This window comes from Colossoma macropomum, unplaced genomic scaffold (assembly GCF_904425465.1).
Source record: "Colossoma macropomum unplaced genomic scaffold, Colossoma_macropomum, whole genome shotgun sequence".
In the NCBI taxonomy this organism is placed as follows: domain Eukaryota; kingdom Metazoa; phylum Chordata; class Actinopteri; order Characiformes; family Serrasalmidae; genus Colossoma; species Colossoma macropomum.
The window spans coordinates 861832-888974 of record NW_023494903.1 but is presented as its reverse complement, the minus strand read 5'-3'; the positions used below and the strand labels follow the sequence as shown (position 1 = coordinate 888974).

At 39.5% G+C, this 27143-nt stretch overlaps 1 protein-coding gene across 2 annotated transcripts in view; it reads right to left on the bottom strand.

Moving 5' to 3' along the window:
* cpt1cb (carnitine palmitoyltransferase 1Cb) overlaps positions 1–27143 on the bottom strand; it is a 72197-nt gene that overhangs the window by 3429 nt on the left and 41625 nt on the right. For both annotated transcript variants that reach the window (XM_036560751.1, XM_036560750.1), the window contains exons 13-17: positions 24828–24944; positions 11946–12110; positions 6270–6398; positions 5254–5409; positions 423–536 (exon numbers count right to left, since the gene is read on the bottom strand). In XM_036560751.1, the coding sequence (XP_036416644.1) occupies positions 423–536; positions 5254–5409; positions 6270–6398; positions 11946–12110; positions 24828–24944 (681 nt within the window). The remainder of the gene's footprint in view (positions 1–422; positions 537–5253; positions 5410–6269; positions 6399–11945; positions 12111–24827; positions 24945–27143) is intronic.

Below are 27143 nucleotides of genomic sequence, written 5' to 3'. Positions count from 1 at the left end.
GTCTCAAGTGTAGAACATTTAAATCTGTTAAAGCTATTGTTGTAGTTATTTTTGTATATAAAAGAACAAAAATCATTAATTTTACAAGTTGTGATGATGATGAACGTCGTGATTTGATGAAAATCAAAATATAGAACACACTGGGCCAAAAAAGTGCAGGAGAGTGAAGAAACAAACAGAGCCTTTAATCATAATTTATTTTCATTACCATTAAAATTATATGCTATTATAAGTGTTTGATTGTGACATTTGTAGGCCTTTACTTACTGTAATTTTTTTTTGTAAAAAATATGTCAATTTCCTCTTTTGGTCAAAAACCGAAAGCCATTTTTGACCATTTTAATTTTTTTAGGTAAAGATTTTCAGTGGCTGAAATACCGGTGCATCCCAAACATTTACACAACAGTGTTTGTTTTACTCACCGGGCCGAAGCCTCCACCTAGTGAGATGAACTCGGGGTGGTGAATCAGGTCAAAGAGCTCCATTTGCTGTACAGGAGTCTGAGAGGTAGAGAGACGCCAGGGCTCGGACAACACCTGCAGCAGAACACATACATATATACAAACAGACAGTGAATAAAAGAATATTCCAGCATTTTTCAGTCTGTAGAGAACTGTCCAGTACCACAGAGTATTTTGTTGAGTATTTTGTCTGAGCATTTTGTCTGAGTATTTTGTCTGAGTCTTTTGTTTGAGTATTTGGTTGAGTATTTGGTTGAGTATTTTGTCTGAGCATTTTGTCTGAGTATTTTGTCTGAGCATTTTGTCTGAGTCTTTTGTCTGAGTATTTTGTCTGAGTCTTTTGTTTGAGTATTTGGTTGAGTATTTGGTTGAGTATTTTGTCTGAGCATTTTGTATGAGTATTTTGAGCATTTTGTCTGAGTATTTTGTCTGAGTATTTTGTCTGAGTATTTTTTTGAGTATTTTGGCTGAGCCTTTTGTTTGAGTATTTTGGCTGACTCTTTTGTTGAGTGTTTTGGCTGAGTCTTTCGTCTGAGTATTTTGTCTGAATATTTTGTTAAGCATTTTGTCTAGGTATTTTGGCTGAGTATTTTGTTTGAGTATTTTGTTGAGTATTGTGTCTGTATTTTGGCTGAGTCTTTTGTCTTGAGTTTTTTTTGTTTGAGTCTTTTGTTTGAGTATTTCATTTGAGTATTTTGTCTGAGTATTTTATTGAGTACTTTGAGTATTCTGTATTTATTTAATTATTATTTGAATATTTTGTTTTTAATTTTTTTGGTCAGGTATTTTGGCCAAGTACTTTCACTGAGCATTCTGTTTATTTTGGTAATCATTTTGTTTGAGTGTTTTGTTTGAATATTTTATATATTTTAGTTTAGTGGTCTATAGTAACCTTTGCACATTTCCTTCCATCATTTTTTCCTCTGTCCGCAGTCCCCGCCCCCCGCCTCACTTCCTGTTGAGGTGAAGAACAGCATGTGCATTCAGATGCCAAAATGTTCCTGCCAACAGGAAAAATCTGGACTGCACCCTGTATAATACAACCTATCCTGAACTTCAACTATCAGTGAACTATTGCTCAAAAATGTGGAAGTTTGGAAGGATTCACTTCTGCGACAACAAGAACTTTTACTGTGTAGATTTAAATAAACTAGACACCAGAATGTACTTTTAGAAGTTTTTCAATTTCAAGTTTTTGGTAACTACCAGAAAGTAGTAAATGCTAAATATTCTGTAATACTTTCTATTTACAGTCATTTTTAGCAAGTTATTTGTTTTGACATTTGATCACCACTTTTAAACTATATCCAAGACATTCTGAACTTCAATCTCAACTTTATGCAGCTTTCTGTAACACATGCATAATTCCAGTTTTTGACATCTATTTTATACATGTATCTGCAACCAAATATGAGTTTGACATGCGGAGCACAAGAGCATGGGCGTTGCTAGGTCACTTTTAGGGGGCTTTAGTCCCTCCTAATGTTAATCAGCCCCCTTTTCCCAAGTAAATGTACATCACTAGTTCAAATCATCTATACTTTATTCTCATCCATCATACATTGTAATAGCAGAGTGCAAACTGGGGGAAGCAATGCTGCTGCTCTAATGTAGTGCTCTCTACCAAAGATTTACTAACGTAATGTGAAAGTGGAACCAACGGCTTGGCCAATCATATCAGACCTCGTAAGTTGTAAGCTAATTATATCAGACGTGGGGGAGTGTCCCTGTGTTGGCACCTGCTAAAGCTGTGTCAGGATTTTGGCTAAAAGTTCACTAAAATAAACATTATTCAAAATCTACAATATACAGAATGAAACAGTAAGTGGTTCAAGAGTGAATTTATCCACGTACAACATGGATTCGTGGCTAATTATGGTCAGTATATTTGGCTTTTGGGTTTTTGCTCAGTTCCTTGTTAGCTGGCTAACTTTGGATTTACGCGAGGCACAGAAAAGCGGTTAGGCTAACACTGACATTATCTATCTGACAAGCCGCCTAGTTTAAGAATTTAAAGAAACTTCACTTCATAGTGAGAAAGTGAGAGTGTGAACAAGTGAGAGAGATAGAAATAACTATTGACAGCTCTTTATATTCTCTGTTTTTATATTTCTCTTCGGTATTTAGAAACACTGACACAAGTATTTGCCATGTATTGTTGTTTACAGTAAGTTAATGTCAGTGAAAAAGCCATACAATGTTGATCATAACACAATTTCATATCCCTCAATTCCTCAACCTGCAGATGGAAATTAAGAGGTGGCAGCTCCGTTGAAGGCCAGATAGATGAGATTTTTAGAGTTAAAACAAACAAAAAAACTGAATTGAATGAACTCTCTTTATTTCCTTCAGCTCTTCTAAATCTGAATGTAATAAAAAAGGTATTATTAAATACAGGAAGAGAGGGAGAGAAAGAAGCTGAAGGAGCAGATCTGATGAAGGCTAGTGATTAAGAAGAAAGTGAGGGAGAGCTGGTTAAGCTTTCAATCAAATTTTATACCAAATTTATTTGAACTTCACTGAGAAAATAGATTATTTGTCACTATATGAAATATTTCACTATATGAAATTTCGTGACCTATTGAATTGGAATTGGAGATGCTGTCCAGGGTATTTCCTTTTTTGCTACTCTAAAAGTTAATGAACAGACATTTTGGGGCCATTAAAAAATTATCCTTGGGCACCATGCTACCAGAGTACAGGCTTAGCCTCCCTACCCATGAACCTCTAGTGATGGCTGTGTACAAGACAAACATAATTTGACCAGATTTCAACCACCTTTAAATAATGTAAACTACAGTGGTGTTGTAAGACAGAAGATGGTATTTTTTCCTTTTTTATTGGTCTTTTCAATGTTGCTATATACAACCCCATTTCCAAAAAACTTGGGAAGCTGTATAAAATGTAAATGAATGTACATAAAAACAGAATGCAAATCTCATAGACCCATATTTTATTCACAATAGAACATAGAACACATATCAGATGTTGAAAGTGAGACATTTTAACATTTCATGAAAAACATTAACTCATTTAGAATTTGATGGCATCAAAAGGCTGGAAAAGTAAGTGGTACTAATAAAAAACAGCTGGAGGAGCAATTTGCAACTAATCCACATGACTGGGTATAAAAAGAGCATTTTAGAGAGGCAGAGTCTCTCAGAAGCAAAGATGGGCAGAGGTTCACCAATCTGTGAAAAACTGTGTCTTAAAATCATGGAACAATTTCAGAAAAATGTTCCTCAACGTAAAATTGCGAAGACTTTGGAAATCCCACCATCTACAGTACATAAAATCATCAAAAAATTCAGAGAATCTGGAGAAATCCCGGTACGCAAGGGGCAAGGCCGACGGTCAATATTGGATGCTTGTGATGGTCCCTCAGGCGGCATTGCATTAAAAACAGGCACGATTCTGGAAATCACTGCATGGGCTCAGAAACACTTCCAGAAACCACTGTCTGTGAACACAGTACGCCATGCAATCCACAAATGCAAATTAAAGCTGTATCATGCTAAGAAGAAACCACATATAAACAGGATCCCGAAAAGCTGCCACCTCCTCTGGGCCCAAGCTCATTTAAAATGGACTGATTTGAAGTGGAAAAGTGTCCTGTGGTCCTATGAATCAAAATTTGAAATTCTTTTTGGAAATCATGGACACAGCATTCTCCAGGCTAAAGACCTCCCAGCTTGTTATTAGCACACAGTTCAAAAACCAGCATCCATGATGGTATGGGGGAGCATTAGTGCACATGGCATGGGTGTCTTGCACATCATTAATGCCGAATGAAATATACAGGATTTGGCAACATATGCTATATGACAGCGTCTCTTTCAGGGAAGGCCTTGCTTATTTCAGCAAGACAATGCTAAACCACATACTGCATCCATCACAACAGCATGGCTTTGCAAAAGAAGAGTTCGGGTGCTGAACTGGCCTGCCTGCAGTCCAGACCTTTCACCAATAGAAAACATTTGGCACATCATGAAACGAAAAATCTGGCAAAGAAGACTCAGCACTGTTGAGCAGCTAGAATCCTACATCAGACAAGAATGGGACAACATTCCTCTCACAAAACTACAGCAATTGGTCTCCTCACTTCCCAGACGTTTACAGACTGCTGTTAAAAGAAGAGGGGATGCTACACAATGGTAAACACGGCCCTGTCCCAACTTGTTTGAGTTGCGTTGCTGCCCTCAAGTTCTAGTTAATGAGTTAATGTTTTTCATGAAATGTTAAAATGTCTCACTTTCAACACCTGATATGTGTTCTATGTTCTATTATGAATAAAATATGGGTCTATGAGATTTGCGAATCATTGCATTCTGTTTTTATTTACATTTATTTACATTTTATACACGCCTCACAGCAAGAATGGCCTGGGTTCGATTCCCAGCCGGGTGACCGGGGTCATTTCTGTGCGGAGTTTGCCTGTTCTCCCCATGTCTGCGTGGGTTTCCCCCGGGTACTCCGGTTTCCTCCCACAGTCCAAAAACATGCAGTCAGGTTGATTGGACATACTGAATTGCCCCTAGGTGTGAGTGTGTGTGTGACTGTGTATGTCTGTCTGTCTGCCCTGCGATGGACTGGCGACCTGTCCAGGGTGTATCCTGCCTTCCGCCCAATGACAGCTGGGATAGGCTCCAGCACCCCACCACGACCCAGAAGGATAAGCGGTTTAGATGATGTATGTATGTATGTATACATTTTATACAGCATCCCAACTTTTTTGGAATTGGGGTTGTAGGTGCCATTACAAAGTTACACAGTAACACAGTCTTACACTCACCTCCTTTAGGAAAGGGGAGTCCACTCCCAGGTATTTGGAGACCACATACAGACAAAACAGGTGTCTGTCGATGCCTGATCCAGTCATGGCCAGCCGGTAGAGATTCTGGTGTTTTTCAGCAGCCTTACGGAACAGCCTGCAGCACTCTTCTCTTCCCTAACAAGCACAAGATCAGTGAAGAGTAGGCACGCACAGTATTCTACAATTTTTCTTATATTTTATTTTTACATCTGCATTTTTTCAAAGACAACTGGGCTTGATTTTTTTTTTCCTGTAGGCTAAATATGTGGGGCTAAACTGCTGTAGGCTGAATGGGAGCAGCTAACCTGGTGTAGGCTGAATGATTGGGGCTACATTGCTGTAGGCTGAAGGGGTGGGTCTATACTGCTGTAAGCTGGATGGGTGGGTCTAAACTGCTGTTGGCTGAATGTGTGGGGCTAAATTGCTGTAGGCTGAATGGGAGGGGCTAACCTGATGTAGGCTGAATGGGTGGGACTACACTGCTGTAGGTTGAATGGGTGGAACTACATTGCTGTAAGCTGAATGGGTGGGGCTAAATTGCTGTAGGCTAAATGGGTGTGGCTACACTGCTGTTGGCTGAATGGGTGGGATTTCACTACTGTTGGCCAAATGGGTTGGGCTCTGACTAGGGACTAAACTGCTGCTGACTGAATGATTAAACTGCTGTAGGCTGACTGGGTGGGTCTATACTGCTGTTGGCTGAATGGATAGGGCTAAACTGCTGTGCGCTTAATGGGCGGGGTTCAACTACTATAGGCTAAATGGGTGTGGCTATGGGCAGGACTAAACTGCTGCAGGCTGAATGGGTGGACTCCTGTATGGACTGAGGAGTAAATGGTAACATTGTTTACACACTACCTCAAACTCTGTTATTTAAAAATAAAGAAGGAAATGTCTGTGTTTTTTGTCATATAAGAGACAACAATATATATCAGGTTTTAGGCAGGACAGCAGCTGGACAGCTGTGCTGGTGATGTGAGCGTCGTGGGGGGTACCTTTCCCTCCTCCAGCGCCAGGACGAAAGCACAGCTTTCGTTAGAGCAGGAGCGCACAGTCTCAGTGCGGCCTTCACGGAACAGACGTGTCATCGAGGCTTCATAGGTCAGACAGAAACCGCCTCTGTCCTGGACACAGACACAGACTAGCAAAGCTAAAAGATCATAACAACCAGAATAATCAAAATACAGTTGAACGTGAAGGTTTGAACAGCCCGAGTCAAATGACATGTTTTGTTGATTGAAAATGGATTAACACCTCCTCTACGTGGAACAAACATCTGTACATTATAGTGCATAATTTCTATTTATTTGCTGAGTTTAACATACGGAAATATGAAATATAAAATCTGCAAGTTCTAGCCCAGCAGGACACAACAACAACAATAGAGCAACAGCAGCAGCAATGAAAATGGTGGACTATTTGCAGATATTGTACCGTCCCAGGCTGTGAAGTGATGTTGGCACTTTTCATACCCTCCCCAAGGAACCAAACTGAGATCGAAAGCAAGTAGCTAGTACAGGTAATGTTAGCTACTAGAAAGCTCCAAGAAACTAGCATAGCTAACTAAATAGTATGATGGCCTAGCTTCTTTACACAGAAGTTCATTGTTTTTGCTGCCTGAGTATCTGAACATGTTGCTTATGTGTGAACCATCGTCTGCCTCACTGTCAACCAGCCAATCAGAGCAGAGCTCATCAGTATATTTATGAGCCCCCCAAAAATGGGAAAACAGCTTTTGCCCTGACCAGAGTAATTTGCCTTCTGTGTAGACATCAAAGAATCATTTAAAATACTGCATGAATGCATTCTATGGCATCTTTAAGACCCGGCTCAAGTGCTGATGACACTTCATTTAAAGGTGTCTTTGCCATTTCTGTGCTGTTTGTGAGTTCAGACCATGCCTTCAACATGGTGGTGGTAGTATGAGAGAAGACTGATTGAGGGAGGGGGGAGAACTCTGAGAACTTGGGCTGGAATTCTGAGGCAGCTTCTGCCTGTAGCTAGAAGGCTGGATCTCCATCACAGCTGCAGCAGGACTGATGTAGGACTGAGGAACAGGGAGATGGAGTGGCAGAGTGGATTGTGAACCCTTCGTCACAGAAACGGAAGGTGAGGATATGAATTTATAGGGTGTCAGATTGGAAGAAGGAGGGGTTTCAGACATGTTCCTCCCCCAAAACTTCTAATAATATAAAAAGTAATATAACTACATAACTACATTAAAAGCAGTGGGCCTGCACAGGTAAATGGAGCGGACCCTTTGAATGTGTGCTGTGTGTGCAAGTGTGTCGTGATCTTCAGGAATTTGCACATAACCATAGTTGATGGAAACACAGATTAATCTGCATTTTCTTTTATCCACTTTTCAGAAATTCATTTAAATTTGTGAAACGTTCACATATCATGGTGTTGACATGTGCTTGTGAACTTAATGCAGAAAGTGAACACTTAAGCCAAAGCATAAACAGCAAGTGTAGACTTTGGACAGGCTGCCTGCTCTGAGGATTGTCCCCCGCCAGAGACTCGTTTGTTTCTCTGAAACCAGAAAAAGGAGCTCTTTGTCAATCTACTCTACTCCAGTAATAATGTGATTTCTCAATACCTTGTTTGCAAGAAAATGATCTAGTCATGTTTTCATGGCTGAGTTTTGGTTTGTTTTCTGTTACGTTCATTTGTTTTCACACTGCTGCAGTTCAAGTGCAACTAATTACACTTGTGGCTTTTCTTCGCTTCGACAGGAATTTTGCTTTGCCGTTCTTTCATTGTTCGTTTGTCAGTATAGAGCTGATGACTGGTGAACAGTACTGGTGTAAGGATTCATTCATTTTCTTCATGCATTGTTGATAATTCCTTTGATTATTAAGTATAAGTATTTGATCATAAGTAAAACAAAATATATAATAAATATATTATTCAATCATTTCACTGGTCAAAAAATGATTTTAAAGAGCCCATTTCATATTTCTTGTATTTTATGTCCAACTATAACACGTGTCTGTTTTTGTTACTGTGCCTTTAAGACATACAGTATATATACAAGATTACACACACACACACACACACACATACACATATATATATATATATATATATATATATGTGTGTATACCAAGGGGTCATGCCCCCGGCCTATGCGAGACCAACTCTGCTCATGCGTGACCCACTGTTCGGCATGTGGTAAGGACAACCTTTCTCCTAACAGCCACCACTTCACACAAACAGCCTATATATATATATATATATATATATATATATATATATATATACACACACACACACAAGATATATGTGAATGAGCTCTGTTCTGATTGGCTGCCCTGTATTACATCTCACCCACAGCTCAGGCTGAAACACTCCTTATAACTTCAATATGAATGAAACTTCTGCAGGCTATACAGGTACATATATGTAAATGTGTTGGTCTTCATGACATCACAAAAACAGAATTCAAAAATATAATTTCTCAGTTGATGTTGTTGTTTAAACGATTTGCACATCATTGCATTCTGTTTTTATTTACATTTTGCCCAGTGTCCCAACTTTTTTGGAAGCGGGGTTTTATTTAAAAGCAGTATTATTACAATGTATAAGGTGCTTCCATACGAGCCGTGTTTTGTATTGTTTATTTTGTGGGCGGAGTCACCAAAAACAATGTAATATGTCTTTAAATGGAACAATAGTTGCATTTGTTTATGTCAATGTACATGTCAAATAAGTCCGTCCACTTTTGTGCTGGGTTGCCATGTGAACAAATGATTAGTATTACGGTTATAATTATGTAAATCATGAGCATTACTGTTTTCTATTTGTATTCTTTTTATTGGTATCATATATAATAATGCAAATTCCCAGGCATGATTTGACTGTATGCAACTTTGATGAATAAGGGCCAACATGATTCTCCCTTCATTCTCAAATCTAGGGATAAATCTTAAATAGCTCCAAACAGCTTATGTAGTGCACTACGCAGGTCATGAAATGATGACTTTACACCCTAATAGCGCATTATTTGTCTAATAGAAAGTCATTTGTTTTGGCCGTAAGCTTAACGACTTCCTGGCTAACATTTAATGCATTTTTTGGATGTACAAGCCATAGTTTAATCTCCTGTGCAGTGCCCTATGTAGGGAGTAGGGAGTCATTTGAGATTCAGCCTAGCAAAATGAAAGATTAACTCTTCTTCACAATAGCCATTAATGCAATTTCTGTCTGTTTTGGAGGCACCTCAGTTGAATATTTTTGATAGAATATATCTTGATGGAAATGTGTACAAAACCGGAAGCGAGTTGGACTTTCATGAGCAACAAGTCAACATTTATAACAGTATTTTTTATTCTTTTTAAATGCTTTCGTATTGTGTCAGTTGTATCTGATCGTTAGATATAAAGAAAGCTGCACATATCTGTCTGTTGTATCACTGTCTTTGTGGAGAGGTGTGAATTTTCACAGCAGGGGGGTCTCACTCCTCCCCCTTCAAGCCATCATTGCTCGTTAGCAGCTCAACACAGAGCCACATTCACAGCAGAGAGCCAACGGTGTTCTAATTAATCTGCTAACAGAGTTACGTGGATTTGATTTTTTTCAGTTGATTGAATCAATTTGCTTCCGTTCAGTGGAATGGCCACCAGGGGGTCATGCCCCCGGCCTATGCGAGACCAACTCTGCTCATGCATGACCCACTGTTCGGCATGTGGTAAGGACAACCTTTCTCCTAACAGCCACCACTTCACACAAACAGCCTCAAGCAACTAGAACAATTCCATTCACATCTCTGTGCCAACTTTCGTGACAGCCAGAGAATGCATTCTACTTAAAAAATTACTGTTAGTGGTGCAGACTGTGACAGAGACACTATTCATGACTTATAAAATTGACATTAAATGGAAAATGTCAAAGAGAAAGAAGACTTTGATTTCTGAAAGATGGAACAGAAGGAAGGGCGAAAGGTCTGCAAGGTTTTAAATGGTTACCCGGAATGCTGAAAAGTGCGCATATCAAAATATCCAGAATGAGAAAAAGGGAGGGGGTGTTTGGATTTTTGTTTTTAGTCCCAAGAGGTTTGGGGTGAGACCTGGCACATAGTTTTTATATGCAAAAGTTCTATCCCAGCAAAACATTCTACAGTTTTACAGCTTTTGTGAACTGCATGTCCACGTTGTGGCCTATTTTGTCCCACACTGCCAGGGTCATATATGCCTGTTGGCTGCTGGCTAAAAATAAGAATCATTACTGGCCAGTAGACGTCTGAGGATGTGCGTCATTGTGAACATTCTGAACTCTGGGTCTGCGCAGCTTCTCTCTTTTGTCATAGAACAATTTCCAATATCGTGTCCAGTGGTAAACAGAAATGTTTCAAAGCTACACACAAGCTGACACTCCTGCTCACTGAAATGACAAAATTATTTCAACTAAAAAACTATTATATACCAACTCCAGCTACTATGGTACTATTGTATGGTAGGGTACACTGCAGAGTAATTTGTTGAGGTTGTCAGTCTTTTGTTGCCAATACATTACACAGGAGAGTTAGCGTGCATGTACCAACATTTGTATTTTAACTCCTTAACAACATTGTAATTCAGAGGCTTCAGTGAAATTCGAAGATAAGAATGTATGAGCATGGCAAAACATTTTGTTTATGCTTTTTTTAACCCCCTAACAAGCCATGGGTCCGCCAGCAGGCCCAAAGTATTATTACACCCTTCTATAACCTTAGGAAAGCTTCATTAGTTTGGTCTGAAGTCCCTGTACTTACTGATTAATAAACCTTTGTACGTAATAAGCCTGGATTGCTAGGAGGTTAAAACGTTTGTCTACCACAGAATACAATAGCAGCATTTCCCATAGAGAAAACCTGCTTAGAGCTCCTTATATGGTCTTGACACCAAATACAAAATGATGCTCACCCTTGAAGGACAATGGCTTTTCTTTTTGGTCAACAATTATATGTATTTAACAAAAAGGGTCAAAATTTCCTGCCAAAAAGACTGTCAAAAAAATGTATCCAATCAGAAATTTCCTCATGGTACCTAGGTAGTTAGAGCCAAGTGAGTTATCCTATTGGTCAGGACTTCAGGAGATGGACTGAAGGCTTGACAGAGAAATCATCCAATCACATTTTGATTTCCGAAGAGCGGGGCTAATTTAGTGTAAAGAAACATCCTTGTCTTACTGGAAGTTCTAGATACGTCACAGACTTTTAGTACAAGTGGTAGCCTGACCAGTGTGTTTCATGCAGTCAAGCCAGGACTCTGTACTGACAGAGTAACTGTAAGATTGCTACATACAAGGTAAAATATGTCAATTCATCTGTTACAAACCTAAAAACAAAACATGGAATGTCTTTTACAAGATTTAAACATAATCTAGAATGACCAAAAACTGTTAATGCAAATCACTGCTAGATTGATGCAAACATACTACTAGATTCCCATAGGGGTGCTAGCAAAAGATAGCATTATCGTAGAGGTGCTTTTCCCTTGCTTTTGACCAAGCTTTGGCAATTATGACCTGAACTAGCAATAACACAGTTCGCCATTTTAACACTACTAGTCATTTGCATACATGCAACCTCATGAGAACTAATAGCCCAAAGAGAAGGCTATCGGTGGAGATGTTTGGGAGTGACATAGAGAGAATCAGAATTACTGATTGAAAGAGAGAGAGAGTACCCTGTAGTAAGCGAGCTGCAGTGCTAGCTGAATAAAGGCATCCGGGCTGATCTTCAGCTTTTTCATGCGGCCTTTCCCAAACTCCATGAAGGGAAACACGTGGCAGTCCACATCATCAGCCAGAGCCTGAGCCACTGCCAGCGACTCGGACACCTGCGCCTGGACCTGTGGGCAGACAGAAAGTGATAAATGTACATGTATGTGTTTATTAACGCTTTCATTATAAAGGCCAAAAACATGCTTTATGCAAGGATGTGAATGCTGACGCTTCATGTGAACACATTTTGTGCGTTATGGGGCTCAAAAAGGTGTCACGCAATTCATAACACAACGCAATGCAGGCGCAATTCTAAGCATTACAGCCAAGCTATCTCGTACCAGCAGCATGCTTTCTACATAGCAGACAAGCAGTTTGAGTGTCATACAAAGGCGTTTGCTTACATTAACATAAACACTCTCTTCTACTGTCCACACGTTAAACTGTTGTGGCTGTTGGAATGCTGTTCTCATTTGTGTTGTTTTAAACACCAGTAGTGTAAGAATGTACGGTGAGTTTGTACAGAAAGGCCATGCATTTGCAATGTGCTGGCTGAGCACGGTCATATGTGTTCAAGTACTTGTGTTGAATATGATTCTGGCCATAAATGTGATTATTAAAAAATCACTGTTTAAAAATTTTCCTTTTTTGATGAATCTGCAATGATTTTCTGGCAATAAGCATGATGATAATGAATACTCTGAAGCTGCACTATGTACGTTTTTTGTTAAAGCTGAAAGGAACAGCACTACTGAGTCAGGATAATAAAAACAGGTGAAGAGTGTGTGCAGCTGCGAGTCACCCTGTGAAGCCTGAAATAATAATTTAAAAGTCAGAGGCGTCGGGTCAGATTTGGCACGAGTTAATTAGACCACATCATACATGTTTACATATTATATCTACATACAAGATGTGGCAAAAAAACTATTATTGTTAGAGGTTTTCTAATGACATAACATGATTAGTTTTTGATATGTTAGAACTGTTTTATTTGATACTTGATTAATCATCAAAATAACTAGTACCAGATTACTAATGTAGTGGCAGCCTCAATGTATATATGCACGACCTGTTAAAAGGTAATTTCACCGATTTTGCTGAATTTGTGTATAATTCATGCTGAGATTGAAACAATGTCATTCAGAGTGGTTAAATATGAGAGTTAAAGATATATTAGCCACGTTTACATGCAGCCTAATCCATTAATAATCTGGCCAGTAGATAAATCGGAATAGACAATTCAGATCGAGGCCATTTGAAATGCAGTTTCTATCTCATTGAACGAGGTGGGTAATCCTGTAAATAATCTGTTAAATAGAAGAATAATATCCGTGTAAACACCTGTATCTGATTACATTCCCAATCGTAAAGTACGTTCTGTGTACGTGGGTTGCGTCATAGTGAAAGTTTATAATGTTCTACATGGCGGGAGCAGAAACTGGTCTGCAGCTTATGCTTTGTTCAAAGTTTATGCTTTGATCTTTAAAAGATAGCGGTGGGACGGGTGTCCAGCTTATGTGTCTCAGAACACGACGTCTTCCTCTCACCCTTCTTTAATAAGTACATGCGAAGTACGTTTTCCTGAGTCTGACATCATTTTAAAGCAATTAAAAACACAAGCACTGCTCACTGCTGCTCATCTCGCTCTGACTGGACTCACATGATGCTTGTTGTCATGGTAACGTCTACACTAAGTGGTACTCTACGCATGTGTGTAATTTTGGATCAGATTACTTGTATTGAGTGAGCATATAAACACAGCCACTGACTCTTTACAGTTATGTTAGTTATGACAGCTGGTTGCAGTTAATGTGAGGTCATTTATGTGAGGCACACCTTAAGCAGCAGCACTGGCCTCCAGCAAGAAGAACAGCTTCTCAACACACTCACACTAATCATATTAACACCAGTATGAAACACTGTGTTTCATATAGATTCACCAAAGTATCTTTCTACAGGGAGATTCACTTGAAAGAGGCCCCGTATATTCTGTAATAACTCTCTCTAGGACGAATCAATCTGAACAAAACAACGTGCAATGTGCTCCTCAGTATATGGAGCTTCGGACAAGCTGGGTTCCCTTCTGTTGGAGCGATGAGGTAGGTGCCGGAGAGCCGTCGTGACGTTTAACCTCTGTTTGCAACTTCCAGGTGCATACCCCCGTACCCCTTCAGGTGTCTGGCAGAAAACGGAGATCACTTCCAGCAACACATGTAATGCAATCGATTACACATACGTCAAGGTATGTAGCGCATTTTTTTTGGGTTCAGATTGCTTTGTCCTAATGGGAGCTACAACAGAATATTCAGGGCCTCTTTCGAATGAATCTCTCTGTATCATTTGAGAAACATTGCTAAAGTTTTCTTTTCCATCTCAGAGCAACGCAGAGAAACTTGTTCATGCATTTGTTACAAGCAGAGTTGATCCTGAATGATGCAGAATGATCTTCTTACTAAACTTCTTAAGAAAACAATACATCCTTTACAACCCGTACAAAATGCATCAGCACAGATCATAACAAAAACAAAACAGAGAGTACATATCACTCTAGATTAGAAAGAACTGCACTGGCTTCCTGTATCATTCAGAAAAGATTTTAAAGTTCTGTTACTAGTTTTTTAAAGCTCTAAATGACCTTAAAGCACGGCTTACATCACAGAGTGTCTGTCTGCTTATGATGTTAGATCTGCAGATACTGACCTTCTACAAACACCTTCTGTAAAATACAGAAAACATGGAGAGACTTGTTCAGTTATTCTGCTTCTAAACTGTGGAGCTCAGTTCACCTTTTATTAGACAGTCAAGCTCAGTGCTCACTTTTGAGAAGCATCTAAAAACGTATTTCTTTAACTTAGCATTTTATTAAAATTGTCTCTATGGTCTTTCTTTTTAATTTGATCTGTGCCATTTTCTTATATGATTTCACTGAATACAATTGCTCTATAAATAAATATTATTATTATTATTATTAATATTATTATTATTAATATTATTGATGTTATTATTATATACGATAATCCATTTGCAGAAGGAAGCAGGAAGTCAAAAGAAAATAAGTGGGAAAAAAACAGGAGTTTCAAAAACCAAAAATGAGATTCAAAAATGACTAAAAGCTACAGAGAAAATGGGCCTCCTAACAACCACCTGGAAGAACTTGTAGACACCAAAACTGCCCCCATCAGATAAACAGCACTTAAAGCTTTCATCTCTGAGAGAGATGAGAAAATCAAGCTGCTTCAGATCTGAAGACATCCACAGGTGTTTCTGTCCATCCTTCCACTGTGAGAAGACGACTCAGCGCTATGGGTCTGAAAGGATGTGTAGCTGTCAAGAAGAACCTCACTGAGAAAAGTAGACGGACACATCAAACAAAGAAGCTGAACAATAGATTGACCACCCCAGAGTCCAGACCTCAACATCACTGAATGTGTTGGATTACTTTAGAAAATGATCAACCAATGTCTAAGACTGAACTTGGGAGGTGTGTCTGCAGATTTACTTGAGAAACTGAAAGTGAGTCTCCTGAAAAGGATGGAAGCTGTAATAAAGGTAAAGAGTGGACACAGTAAATTTCCCTAAACTTGTACTTGATGGCCACTTTCACTGGAAATTACATAAATGAAGAAATGAATACTGCATGTTTCCTTTTCATACGTCTTACCATTTTTATTTATAACAAGCTAACAGGCTGGAATGTACGGGGTATTCAGGAGGAAGCCCAAATGAGAGCAGCCAATGCAGCCAAACAGCTGTTGATTAAATATTTTTTTACATGTGCTGCCTGAAAGGAACTGGCCTTCAGTTCTGTTCTCATGCCCACGTTCCTCATTTTTGCAGTTAAAGACAACAATGAGGAACATTTGTTAGCCATGTTTGGTATGTCTTTTTTAAACAAAGGATGACATGTACTTTTACTTTTCCCGCTTACACCAGGAAGCTGTGAGAAAAACCCCACTGACACTCGACAACACAAGAGCTGTGAGTGGAAATTCCCCTATTGACCAGTGCTACAAACAGTGCTCAAAACTCAATGAACTGGTCATTGGAGACAGAGGAAAGTCCCAGGACGGCCGCTCAGCTGTCCTGAACCTTGGAACAGGAGCATAGGCTGAAAGCTGGACATTCTGTTGTGTAATACTCCAGATATCCCTTAGCTCATTAGAGTAGCACAGTCTCTTTTTTCTGACAGACTCATCATACTTCCACTGACTTCGCTGTTAACCTTTTATAATGAGGCCTAAATGTTTTAGTTCTGCCTTTAAATCTACTCTTTTCCTTTAACAACATGATTCCTTAACGGTGCAATAATATCTGTCTGCAGAGCTGCAGAGCCACAGGTTCACTCCAGCAGGTTCAAGCCAGTGGCATTCAGCACCTGCGCCGACACTTGTTTTGGTGTTTCTTAGCGAGTTTTAAGCGAATCAACATTTCGGTCGCTTTATTTGGGTTTCCAATAAATTTGTGATAAATCTGCGTTGGGCTAACATTATATTTCAAGCTTTAGGCTAAAACAAACTTTAGTTTGAAAGCATATAGAGATTCACACGGTAAATATTACACAAACTACAGCTTATGTGTCCTGGGTAAACTAACGGGTTATGTAGGCATGTAGATCAATTAACTTACCCTTAATACGGGGCTTTATGTGTCCCCTTACATTACATGTCCAGGAATAAAATTTAACTTTAAGCAGCTTAAACTGAGAATAATATTAAGCTTTAGGCTAAAACAAACTTTAGTTTTTGAACGTATTACCGCTGAAAAAATGAATATAAACCATGAAGTGTTTCTTTTGGTTTCTGATGGTTTTGTAATGTGTTTTGGTTTATGGTTTAACAGGTTACCAATAGTTGATTCGTATATTGGCAGCGGTCTGGTAATATGCATGTCGACACATACAACCAGCACAAACAGTCCTGTTTACATCAGAGACGTAATAAATGAGGAGACGGGCCACTGGTTGAAATATGAATGGAAACGCTCATAATGCTCAACTTTTCTATAAGGACTTTACATGGCACAATTGCGCTGTCCTACTGTGCATGCGTTACACCGGCCTGAAACCGCTGGAGTGAAACTGCGACTGTAAATCTGCGACTCTGCTCTCTAATTTGTGTTTGCACACTGAATCCAAACATGCAACTAGTTTTGCAGGTCAATTTCAGTCAAAAGGGCTATTTAGTACAAGTTAGTCATCTTTCAGCATCAGAAAAAAAGCAGAAAACACGGTTTACAGAAAACGACACAAAGCCTTCAGATGTGAAGCAAGAGTGGAGCTTGATTTTCTCCTCTTTCACAATGATGAAAGCTTTATATATCTGACCTAAGGGGCGTCTTTCTGCTGCTCTGTCCCAGAAAAGAGCCATACTGCCACCTATAACACTGCAAACGGAAATAAAATATTTTCTTTGATGAAGTGCTTCTGACTAACATGCAGTCTGTGTGCATCCTTGTATATGAGTGAAAGTAAATTTTCTCAACTCTCATTTGGATTTCTTCTTTGAGAAACTCAGTGCTGACAGTGTCAACCACTTGGATGGATTTCATTAAGACAATGGGGGCCTAGGATGCCTACTGACATTCCAAAAGAAAACACAGCAATGCTGTACGCATGAACAGCTGTAACTGTTCAGGAATTCATGCTTTGTACTTTCATGCAAATGTAGTTTTTCTTGAAATTTTCAATTGCGCTATATATAATGATAACAGTAAAGGCAACATGGTGCTTCTTTTACATAGTGATACACAGAGAGCTCCAGTTCTACATGCTGATCCATTTTACTAAATTTAAAAGCAAGAACAAGACAACTTTTAAACATCCTTCTCAGCCTTAAGCTGCATTTTGCAGCTTGGGTCACTTTGACTCATTAATTTAAAAAATGTCATGTTTCTAAAACAAATAGCATTATTCATACCTTAAAAAGGGTTATGTCAGGGGTTGGCATCCCAAATGTTAAGAAGAGCCATTTTGTCCTTACAACAAAAATCAAACCACCTTGAGAGCCACAACATTTTATTTCCATTTTACCATCTTGGCTGTAAATATGTCTCAGTATGTGCTAATGTCCTAGTATAGGCTAAAAAATATAATAAAAACAAAATCACAGACTTACTTTGCTCTGCTTTAAGCTTTAGCTCAGCTATAGCCACTTTTCTCACATCTCTGGCAGGAAACTTTTCCCCAAAAGTAGAATAGTTTCTTGTAAAATGTCTCTCAACTATCTATTTTTATGAGGCTGAATTGAGGCACCAAAATGTAACTGCTGCACCATTTAAGGTAGAATGGGAAAATTTGAACAAGAAACCGCCAATGAGAAGCTGACTTCAGCTTCGCGACTTCTTAGCGTTTGACAGTTTCTCACTGCAGATTAAGCGTATCAGGAAACCAGCTGAGTAATTATAAATGCAAATTAGTCCATCATCTCCGAATTATCGATGTTTGTCTTAAATCTCTCTCTTTGCCGTTTCGTTAGCTACTAGCAAGGCGAGAATGTTGTTGCTATGGTGACCAGCAGTCTGCACGCCAACTTTCAGGGATAAAGGTTGGTGAATTAGCAGATGAAAGCTACATTAACTCCAGCATTTATTGTTAAAACTGTGTTTGAACGATCAGCAGACCTTTATTTTACTGCAAAGGAGCCACATGTCGCTGACCCCTGGGTTATGTCATAATATAAAAGTGCAAAAACATTCAGAGGTCAGGGAAAACAGGCGTGACCAAGGCAGGCCAAATGAAAAAAAATTATGTAGTTTGAAAGCCAGCTAACTTCCTAACAACATACAGTAACGACACAAAAGTAAACATAATTACATCAGATAATTACACTTGTGGGTGTATAGTGATGCACACTGAATCATATCAAAAATGTAGATAACTGGCAAGGTTAGTGACAGCGGGCTGACTTGTGTGCAGCTGTGGTTAGCCAAGGAGCTAACATAGCAAATGCAAGCTCATGGGCACCCATAAGGGGGTGGAAGATTAGGACGATTAGGATGATTCCTGAACTTAGAGGTGTGGAAAAATATCCCTGCAGATTTCTTTGAGAAGTTTTAAAAAAAGTGTTATATTTAGATGTGTATTTTTTCTATCAAATATAATTTTAACTTTTTTTTCTGATGCTGAAAAATGAATAACTTGGCTGTTTTGGCTGTTTTAATTGAAAATTAAATAAATCAAGGGTGGTCTCGGACTTTTGCACAGCACTGCAGACATTCAAAATATCAAAATGAATCAGAATGACAACATGAATTATTTAATTATTTAAATATGCTTACACATCCAGTGATGCTGGTTACAGCTGCAGCACTCTGGATGTGACTGTCTCAAAAATGAAAGACCTGTTTTTGCTCAGGAATCATGTTTCGTGTCACGTAAACATTTGCTTTAAACCTTGTCTACAATACGTGGGAAACATTTTTGGAAAAAAATTCACAGGCAGTTGCTGCAGTTACGTCATCCACAAGAGCGTGTTTTGTATACGCTGCTAATTCCTCCAAAGAGCTGATGACAGTGATGCTTAAAGGCTGATGGATGGCATTTACACACTAAAAGAGGAAACGCTAAAGCATGTGTGCAAGCGTTTAAGTGTGTGTGGGTGCGTTCGAGATCTTGGGTGCTTTCCGTTGTGAAATCCCCATCAGAATACAGTGTGGAATGTTTGGGCTGCACACTGATAGATGACACAGAAGAAAAACAGGGGTTATAGGGGCGCATGTGTGTGTGCATTTGTGTGCATACATGTTGTAAATGTGTGAGGATGTGCATGTATGTGTGCTTACCACTGCATTTTCAAGAAAAAAATGTTCTGTCTTTACAAAAGCTCCATGCTTTATTTGTGTAAAGCAAATCTCTTTAATTGGATACTAAGGTTAAGATTAGGGTTAGGCTTAGAAAAATCCTGTAGAGGATATATTAACTTATTTTCACTTAGAAAATCAACATGTCCTTTGACCTTGGGTGCCCCAACTTTTGCCCTGTGTGTACATACATACACTGATAAATAATTAAGTACACCTCCCTGTATCTACACTCTCTGTCCATTTTAGACAATAGTCCACTGACCGTCCTGTGACCACTGATGAAGGACTAGAGGATGACCAAGACAAACTGTGCAGCAGCAGATGAGCTATTGTCTCTGACTTTACACCTAGAAGGTGGACCAACAAGGTAGGAGTGTCTAATAGAGTGGACAGTGAGTGGACACAGTGTTTAAAAACTCCAGCAGCACTGCTGTGTCTGATCCACTCAGACCAGCTCAACACACACTAACACACCACCACCACGTCAGTGTTACTGCAGTGCTGAGAATGACCCACCATCCAAATAGTACCTGCTCTCCTGCTCTGTGGTGGTCCTGAGGGGGTCCTGACCCTTGAAGAACAGGGTAAAAAGGGGCAAACAGAGTATGTAGAGAAGCAGATGGACTACAGTCTGTAATTGTAGAACTATAACTGCTATACGGTGAGCAGACTTGAAAAAATGGACAGTGAGTGTAGAAACAAAGAGGTGCACAATTTGTTTATCTGCTTATACTGAGATCAGTACGTTGGAAAAATGAAAACATAAAATATTCAATATTCATGCCATAACTTCTATTTGGCTTCGGCGGTGCACAATACAGTCCTGATTTGCATTTGTGAAGTGAGGAACAGAGTTTACTGACAACTGTTTTCAAAATTATTCCTGAGCCCATGTGGTGATATCTAGCACAGAACTATGCTGAGTTTTAATGCAGGGATCGAAGGTAACGGGTATTCAGTTGTACTTTTCAGCCTTTCTCTGGATTCTGTGAATCTAAAATCCTTGTAGTCACTTACTGGTGGGATGTTGTTAATCTGGTGAATTACTCACTGAGTGTTGAGCCACAACCCAGCCTTGCTTATAAAGAATTAGGCTTTTCCTGAATGCTTCTTTTACACCAAAGCATAATTACATTATCTGTTTAAAAAAACATTTAACAGGTTTTTAAACATTTCGCAATGTTTCTAGTCTTGAATTGCCTCTTGTCTCAACACTTTTTTGGACTGTGCTGCAGACATGGATTTCTGAATAAGTACATATTTACCAAACATGAAGTTAATAAGGTGAATTTGAATTACTCTATTCACCAAATGTACAAAGTACACAGGATTTTAACTTGGAAGGCCAGAATGAGAACATGCAAAATTGCTCATTTACATAGTCAAGACAACACTCTTATTCAAGTCAAGATAACACGCTTATTATTCCATGGATTACTAACTACTATTGGGAAAAAGCTGTTGAGGAGCTGTTTGGTTCTGGTTTTAATGGAGCGGTATTGTTTCCCTGAAGGGAGTTTGTGGAACAGATGATTCCCTGAGTGTGTGGGGTGTCATGCCTGGCCTGAGGACCCTTTCCAGTAAGCCTTTCAACAAGGCGTACAATTCGCTGCAGCCTGGCCTTTGAGTGGAAGGAGGCTGAGCTGAACCACATGGATATGAAGAAGGTTAGTATGCTCTCAACTGTGGATTTGTAGAACTAGGACAAAATCAGTTGAGAGATGTTAAGTTTGTGTAGCTTCTGAAAAAAGAACATTCTGTGATGAGCTTTCTGGATGATGGATGTTGTTTTTTGTTTCCCATTTTAGATCTTTGTAGTGGTACCTAAAAATCTGGACGACTCCACCTTAAGCATTGTTGTTAAAAACCAAGGGGGGCTATAGGGGTGAATCCTTACAAAAGTCTATGACCATCTTGACTGTTCTTTGAGCGTTTTTTAGTGCACCATGTAGCCAGACGGGCCACCTCTCTCCAGCAGCCAGACTTGTAAATTAGTACGTTTACATGCACTTAATAATCCGATAACTGCAGGAAATCAGACTTTGTCAGTATTCTGATCAACAGGTTAACATGCACTTTAGTAATCAGATAATGGGGAAACTCCAGGTGTACATGAGTAGGAAACATCGTTCCACTTTACCTGAAACTCTGAACATACATCATCTAGAAGATGAAGAATATTTAAATCCTTCATGACGTCAAGCATGTTTTTGGTTTCAGCATCACTCCAGATCGCTTATTTCTGGTACCGCTGTCTGTTTTCACACATATGCAGGCTGAGAAATCTAAATGAAATCAGAGTAAAAGTTTACATGCACTGAGAAATCTGATTACTGAGCTAAAATCCAGCTCTCTCTGTCAGATTTCTTAATCGGATTTCTAGACCTTACTCTGATCTAAGAAATCAGAGTATGCTGTTTACATGACCATTTAAATAATCAGATAACTGCAGAAATCTGATTATGATCGGATTATTGAGTGCATGTAAACACACTCAATGAGGGCAATAAGGCCTACGATACTTTTATCATCTGGAATTTTTAACAGCTGGATGGATGGGTGGTGGGAAATGCGGTCGTAGGTATACAAGAAGTGCATGAGAGGTAAGAGCACAAACCCCTGAAGTGCCCCAGTACTGATGGACTAGGGTTCTGACAGGTAAGGTCCTAGTCACACAAACTGCCTCCTGTCTGACAGACAGTTAACAATCTTCTGGCAGATGGAGGGGTCCATATCCGGCTGTAGCAGATTCCCATGGAGCTGCTCCAGCACAACTGTGTTAAAAGCAGCAAGTTTGCAAACATGATTCTGGCATAAGAGCCTGGAGTGTCCAGATGTTTGAGGACATAATGCAAACTCAGGTTAAATGCATCATCAGTTGAGTGGTTTACAAACTGAGGCAAACTTAAGTGGAAGAAAACAGGGTCAGTGATGGCCTTGAGGTATGACAGAACCAGCCACTCAAAGCATTTCATGACTATTGATGTTGAAGCTACTGGCCTTATTGACTTTCTTTGGAACTGGGATGACAATGGATGTCTTAAAGCATAAGGGTACTTTACACAGGGCAAAGACATGGTTGAACAGTTCAGTGAAAACAGGGTCCCAATCCCTTTTCACTCCTCTCCCCTACCACTTAGCCCTACCCCTCTGTTTTGCGCGTTCATACCTAGGGGTAGGGTGTCCTGATTTTTGTTGAGATAGAGGGGTAGGGCAAAGTGTTAAGGCTACCCCTAACCCTAGGCACGCTCCAAATGGAGTGTTATGAGAAAAAAAGAAAAAACAGCAAGATGGCTGCTCAAGTGACCAAAGAAACCCACAAATATGAGTCTTTTTTTAAGATCAATGTATTATGGACCTTTTATTCATAACAAGCATTAAAAATCACTAATAGTATGCTAATGTCTCGGTAGCTAGCCAGCTAAATTTCCCGTTCCACCTTAAATAGTTCAGCAGTGCTGACACCTGAAGTGCCAGAATGTAACTGCTGCACCATTTAAGGTGGAACGGAAAATTAGAACAAGAAGCTGGTGAAAAGCTGACTTCAGCTTCACATCACTGAAGAATTAGGAGAGGTGATAATAAATAATTGTCCCCCTCTTCGAAGGCATATGATGCCCTAAATGTAACTAAAGCCCAGCAGTGAGGTTGCTGAACTTTACCCTCCTCTGCTGTCACTGCAGACTGGCAGGGTCGCCTACAGAGTGTCGCTAGTAGCCTGTTAATGAAGTAATGCTCTTTTTTATTTGAGGGTCGCATTTCGTAAGAGAAGATTTTAGCCAGGGGCTAGCTGGCTAGCACAGTGTTTCTGTGTGCAGGGTGAAATTCCATTTGCACCCCCTGCTTTCCTGTCTTTCTGGCCTTTGAGCAGAGTTAGTCAGAGGAATGGTCACAGCAGTACCAGTAAAAGCGTGGCAAAGGCAGGGCTGCATGCAGTCCTTCATTAGCGGGATGGAGGGTGGTTGAGTTGTCTTTCAAAATGAGTGTAAAAATTGCAGTTTGTTAGCCAGCTGGGGGGGTGCTATGGCATGTATCTTTGGCCTGCTCTTTGATCTTCCTTAATTGCCTGAGCTCTTTTGTAAACCACGGCTTTGCTCTTGTTAAACTTGACCACAGTTTTGATGGGAAGGCAGATTTGCTCACAGAAAGAGAGGCCTGGAGCTTCTGAATCACTGCATGGTCTGAGTTGCCAAGAGTGATAGGCCCCTTTAATGGTGGAATGAAAATGGTCTAAAATGTTCCCGTCCCGTGTTGGGCAGCTAACTATCTGTTTGTATTTGGTATGTGCACAGTGAAATTGTAAACGGCTGTGAAAAATAAAGACAAAAATTCACAGAGGGAGTAAAATGGTTTCCACTCTAAATATGTGCCTCCAAGGGTGTAATACTGGTATAACATTTCAACAATAGCTGCGTTCCAAAGCCGGGGCTGCAGCTCAGGTAGGACGGGTCCTCGGTTTGACTGTAGTATGAAGACTCCTACTTAGTAGCCTATTGGTCACACTAATGGAACAGACCTAACAAGGCTGCGTGGTGACGTCACCAGGAAGGTCCCACCTCTTGCAATTGCAGCACAAAACTTGTGAGGGAACTGGTGAGAGTAAATGGAGCCCATTGCGTTGTGTTTGCTGCTTTTTTAATTTCTTCACGGAAATGGAGGAGATGTTCTAATGTAGTACGATAAATTACATATATACATATACTTAAATACGATACATGGATGACATGCAATATATGGATGAATGCTTTCCTTAATCACTCATACCCAGTATTAGTACAGTGTTCCTAATAAATGCTCAGTAAGTGTATATCTAATAAAAATAAAACATATTTTTATTACATATAGCTACCTGCATATATAACACATATGTGACATGGTCTTTACATATACTTATTACATATATAAGTACCACCTATGGAGCTTATGTACTACCTCACATCCTCACATTCTGTGGAAACTACGTGTATATATGCATGTGTGTGCAGGCACTCGTGCTCTGCTGTATGCGTGAGAATGCGTGTAGGTGTGCGTGTGGTGTGTCTAACCTCAGGTGGTATGTCCCAGCTCAGACGTTGAGGGGGAGGTAGACAGTGCTCCACTTCACCTCTGCAGTTTCCTTCAGGGTCATAACCCAGCTGAAAGGCATCGGTGGCCAGAGTAAACTGACAGAGAGGGAGAAAGAAAAGAAAGAAAAAGTTAGGACCACTTAAACACTTAAGGCTGGCTTTAAACAGTATAGCTATAGTATAGATACTGAATAATTCACAGTAGACACTGAATAATTCATAATAGATACTAAATAAATCATATTAGTTACTGAATATTGCATAGTTGATACTAAATAATTTATATTAGATACTGAATATATCTTATTAGACACTGAATATTTCATAGCAGATACTCAGAACTCAGAGTAGATACTTCATAGTAGATTTACAACCCCATTTCCGAAAAAGTTGGGACACTGTGCAAAATGTAAATAAAAACAAAATGCAATGATGTGCAAATTATTTAAACTCTACATTTCATTAAAAATAGTACAAGGACTACACATCAAATGTTGAAACTGAGAAACAGTTTTTGAAAAATGCATGCCCATTTTGAATTTGATGCCAACAACGTTTCAAAAAAGTTGGGACGGGGCAACAAAAGGCTGGTAAAGTTGTGTAATGCTAAAAAAACACCTGGTGGTTGATTGGCAACAGGTCAGTAACATGACTGGGTATAAAAAAAGCATCTCAGAGAGGCGGAGTCTTTCAGAAGTAAAGATGAGGAGGGGTTCACCATTCTGTGAAAGACTGTGCAAGCAAACAGTACAAAAATTCAAGAATAACGTTTCTCAACATAAACATTTTGCTTTTCATCACCTACAGTACATAATAACATTAAAAGATTCAGAGAATCTGGAGAAATCTCTGTATTTAAGGGACAAGGCCAAAAACCAGTATTTGCTGGCCGTGATCTTTGGGCCCCCAGGCAGCACTGCATTAAAAACAGACATGATTCTGTAGTGGAAATCACTGCATGGGCTCAGGAACACTTCTGAAAAACACTGTCTGTGAAAACGTTCGTCGCTGCATCCACAAATGCTAATTACAATTCAACAACAAAGAAGAAACCAAATATAAACAGGATCCAGGAATGCTGCCACCTACTCTGGGCCTGAGTTCATTTGTGGCTTGTGGTCCAACAAATCAACATTTGAAATTCTTTTTGGAAATCATGGACACTGTGTCCTCTGACCACCCAGCTTGTTATCAGTGCACAGTTCACAGCTAGTATTCATGATGATATAGGGGAGTTTTAGTGCACATGGCATGGGCGATGTGCACATCTGTGAAGGCACCATTAATGCTGAATGATATATACATGTTTTGGCAACATATGCTGCCAACCAGACTACGTCTTTTTCAGGGAAGGCCTTGATTATTTCAGCAAGACAATGACAAACCACATTCTGCATGTATTACAACAGCATTGCTCTGCATTAAAAGAGTCTGAGTGCTAAACTGACCTGCCCACGGTCTAGACCTGTCAGTCACTGATAACATTTGGCACATTATGAAACGAAAAATACAACAAAAGAGACCCCGAACTGTTGAGCAGCTGAAATCCTGTATCAAGCAAGAACGGAAAAAAAAACTTTCAAAACTACAGCAGTGTCTCCTCAGCTCCCGAACACTTACAGAGTGTTGTTAAAAGAAGAGGTGATGAAACACAGTGGTGAACATTCCCCCATCCCAACTTTTTGGGACGTATTGTTGGCATCAAATTCAAAATCGGCATATTTTTTCAAAAAAATTAAAATTGCTCCGTTTCAATATTTGATTTGTTTCCATTTTCAATGATATATAGGGTTTAAATGATTTGCACATCATTGCATTTTGTTTTTTTTTACATTTTGCCAAGTGTCCAAACTTCCATTTTTGGAAATGGAGTTCTCATAGTACGTAATGAATAATTAACAGTAGATGCTAAAAAAATCATAGTAGACACTGAACAATTCATAGTAGATACTGAGTAACATTTTAAGATTAATAACAGAATAATAAGGCTGCAGTATACATATAACTACAGCTGTGATGAAGCTACCTCAGAGGAAAAAAACAATCACTTTCCACTGCGCCCACCACAAACACATCAGTAGGATGATCCGTGCACACGCACACAGATACAACGCTCAGTCACACATTCCACCACATCAGACATGAAGAGGAGGTCAAACAGTAAATCATGGCACAATTTCAGCTGCAAAATGAGGCTGAACTCAACCACCACATTAAACACCCACATAGTAAAGGAGTGCAGTTAACCTTTTAATCCTGAGGCAAAAAGTGCCTATTTGACACAGTGAGTAAAAT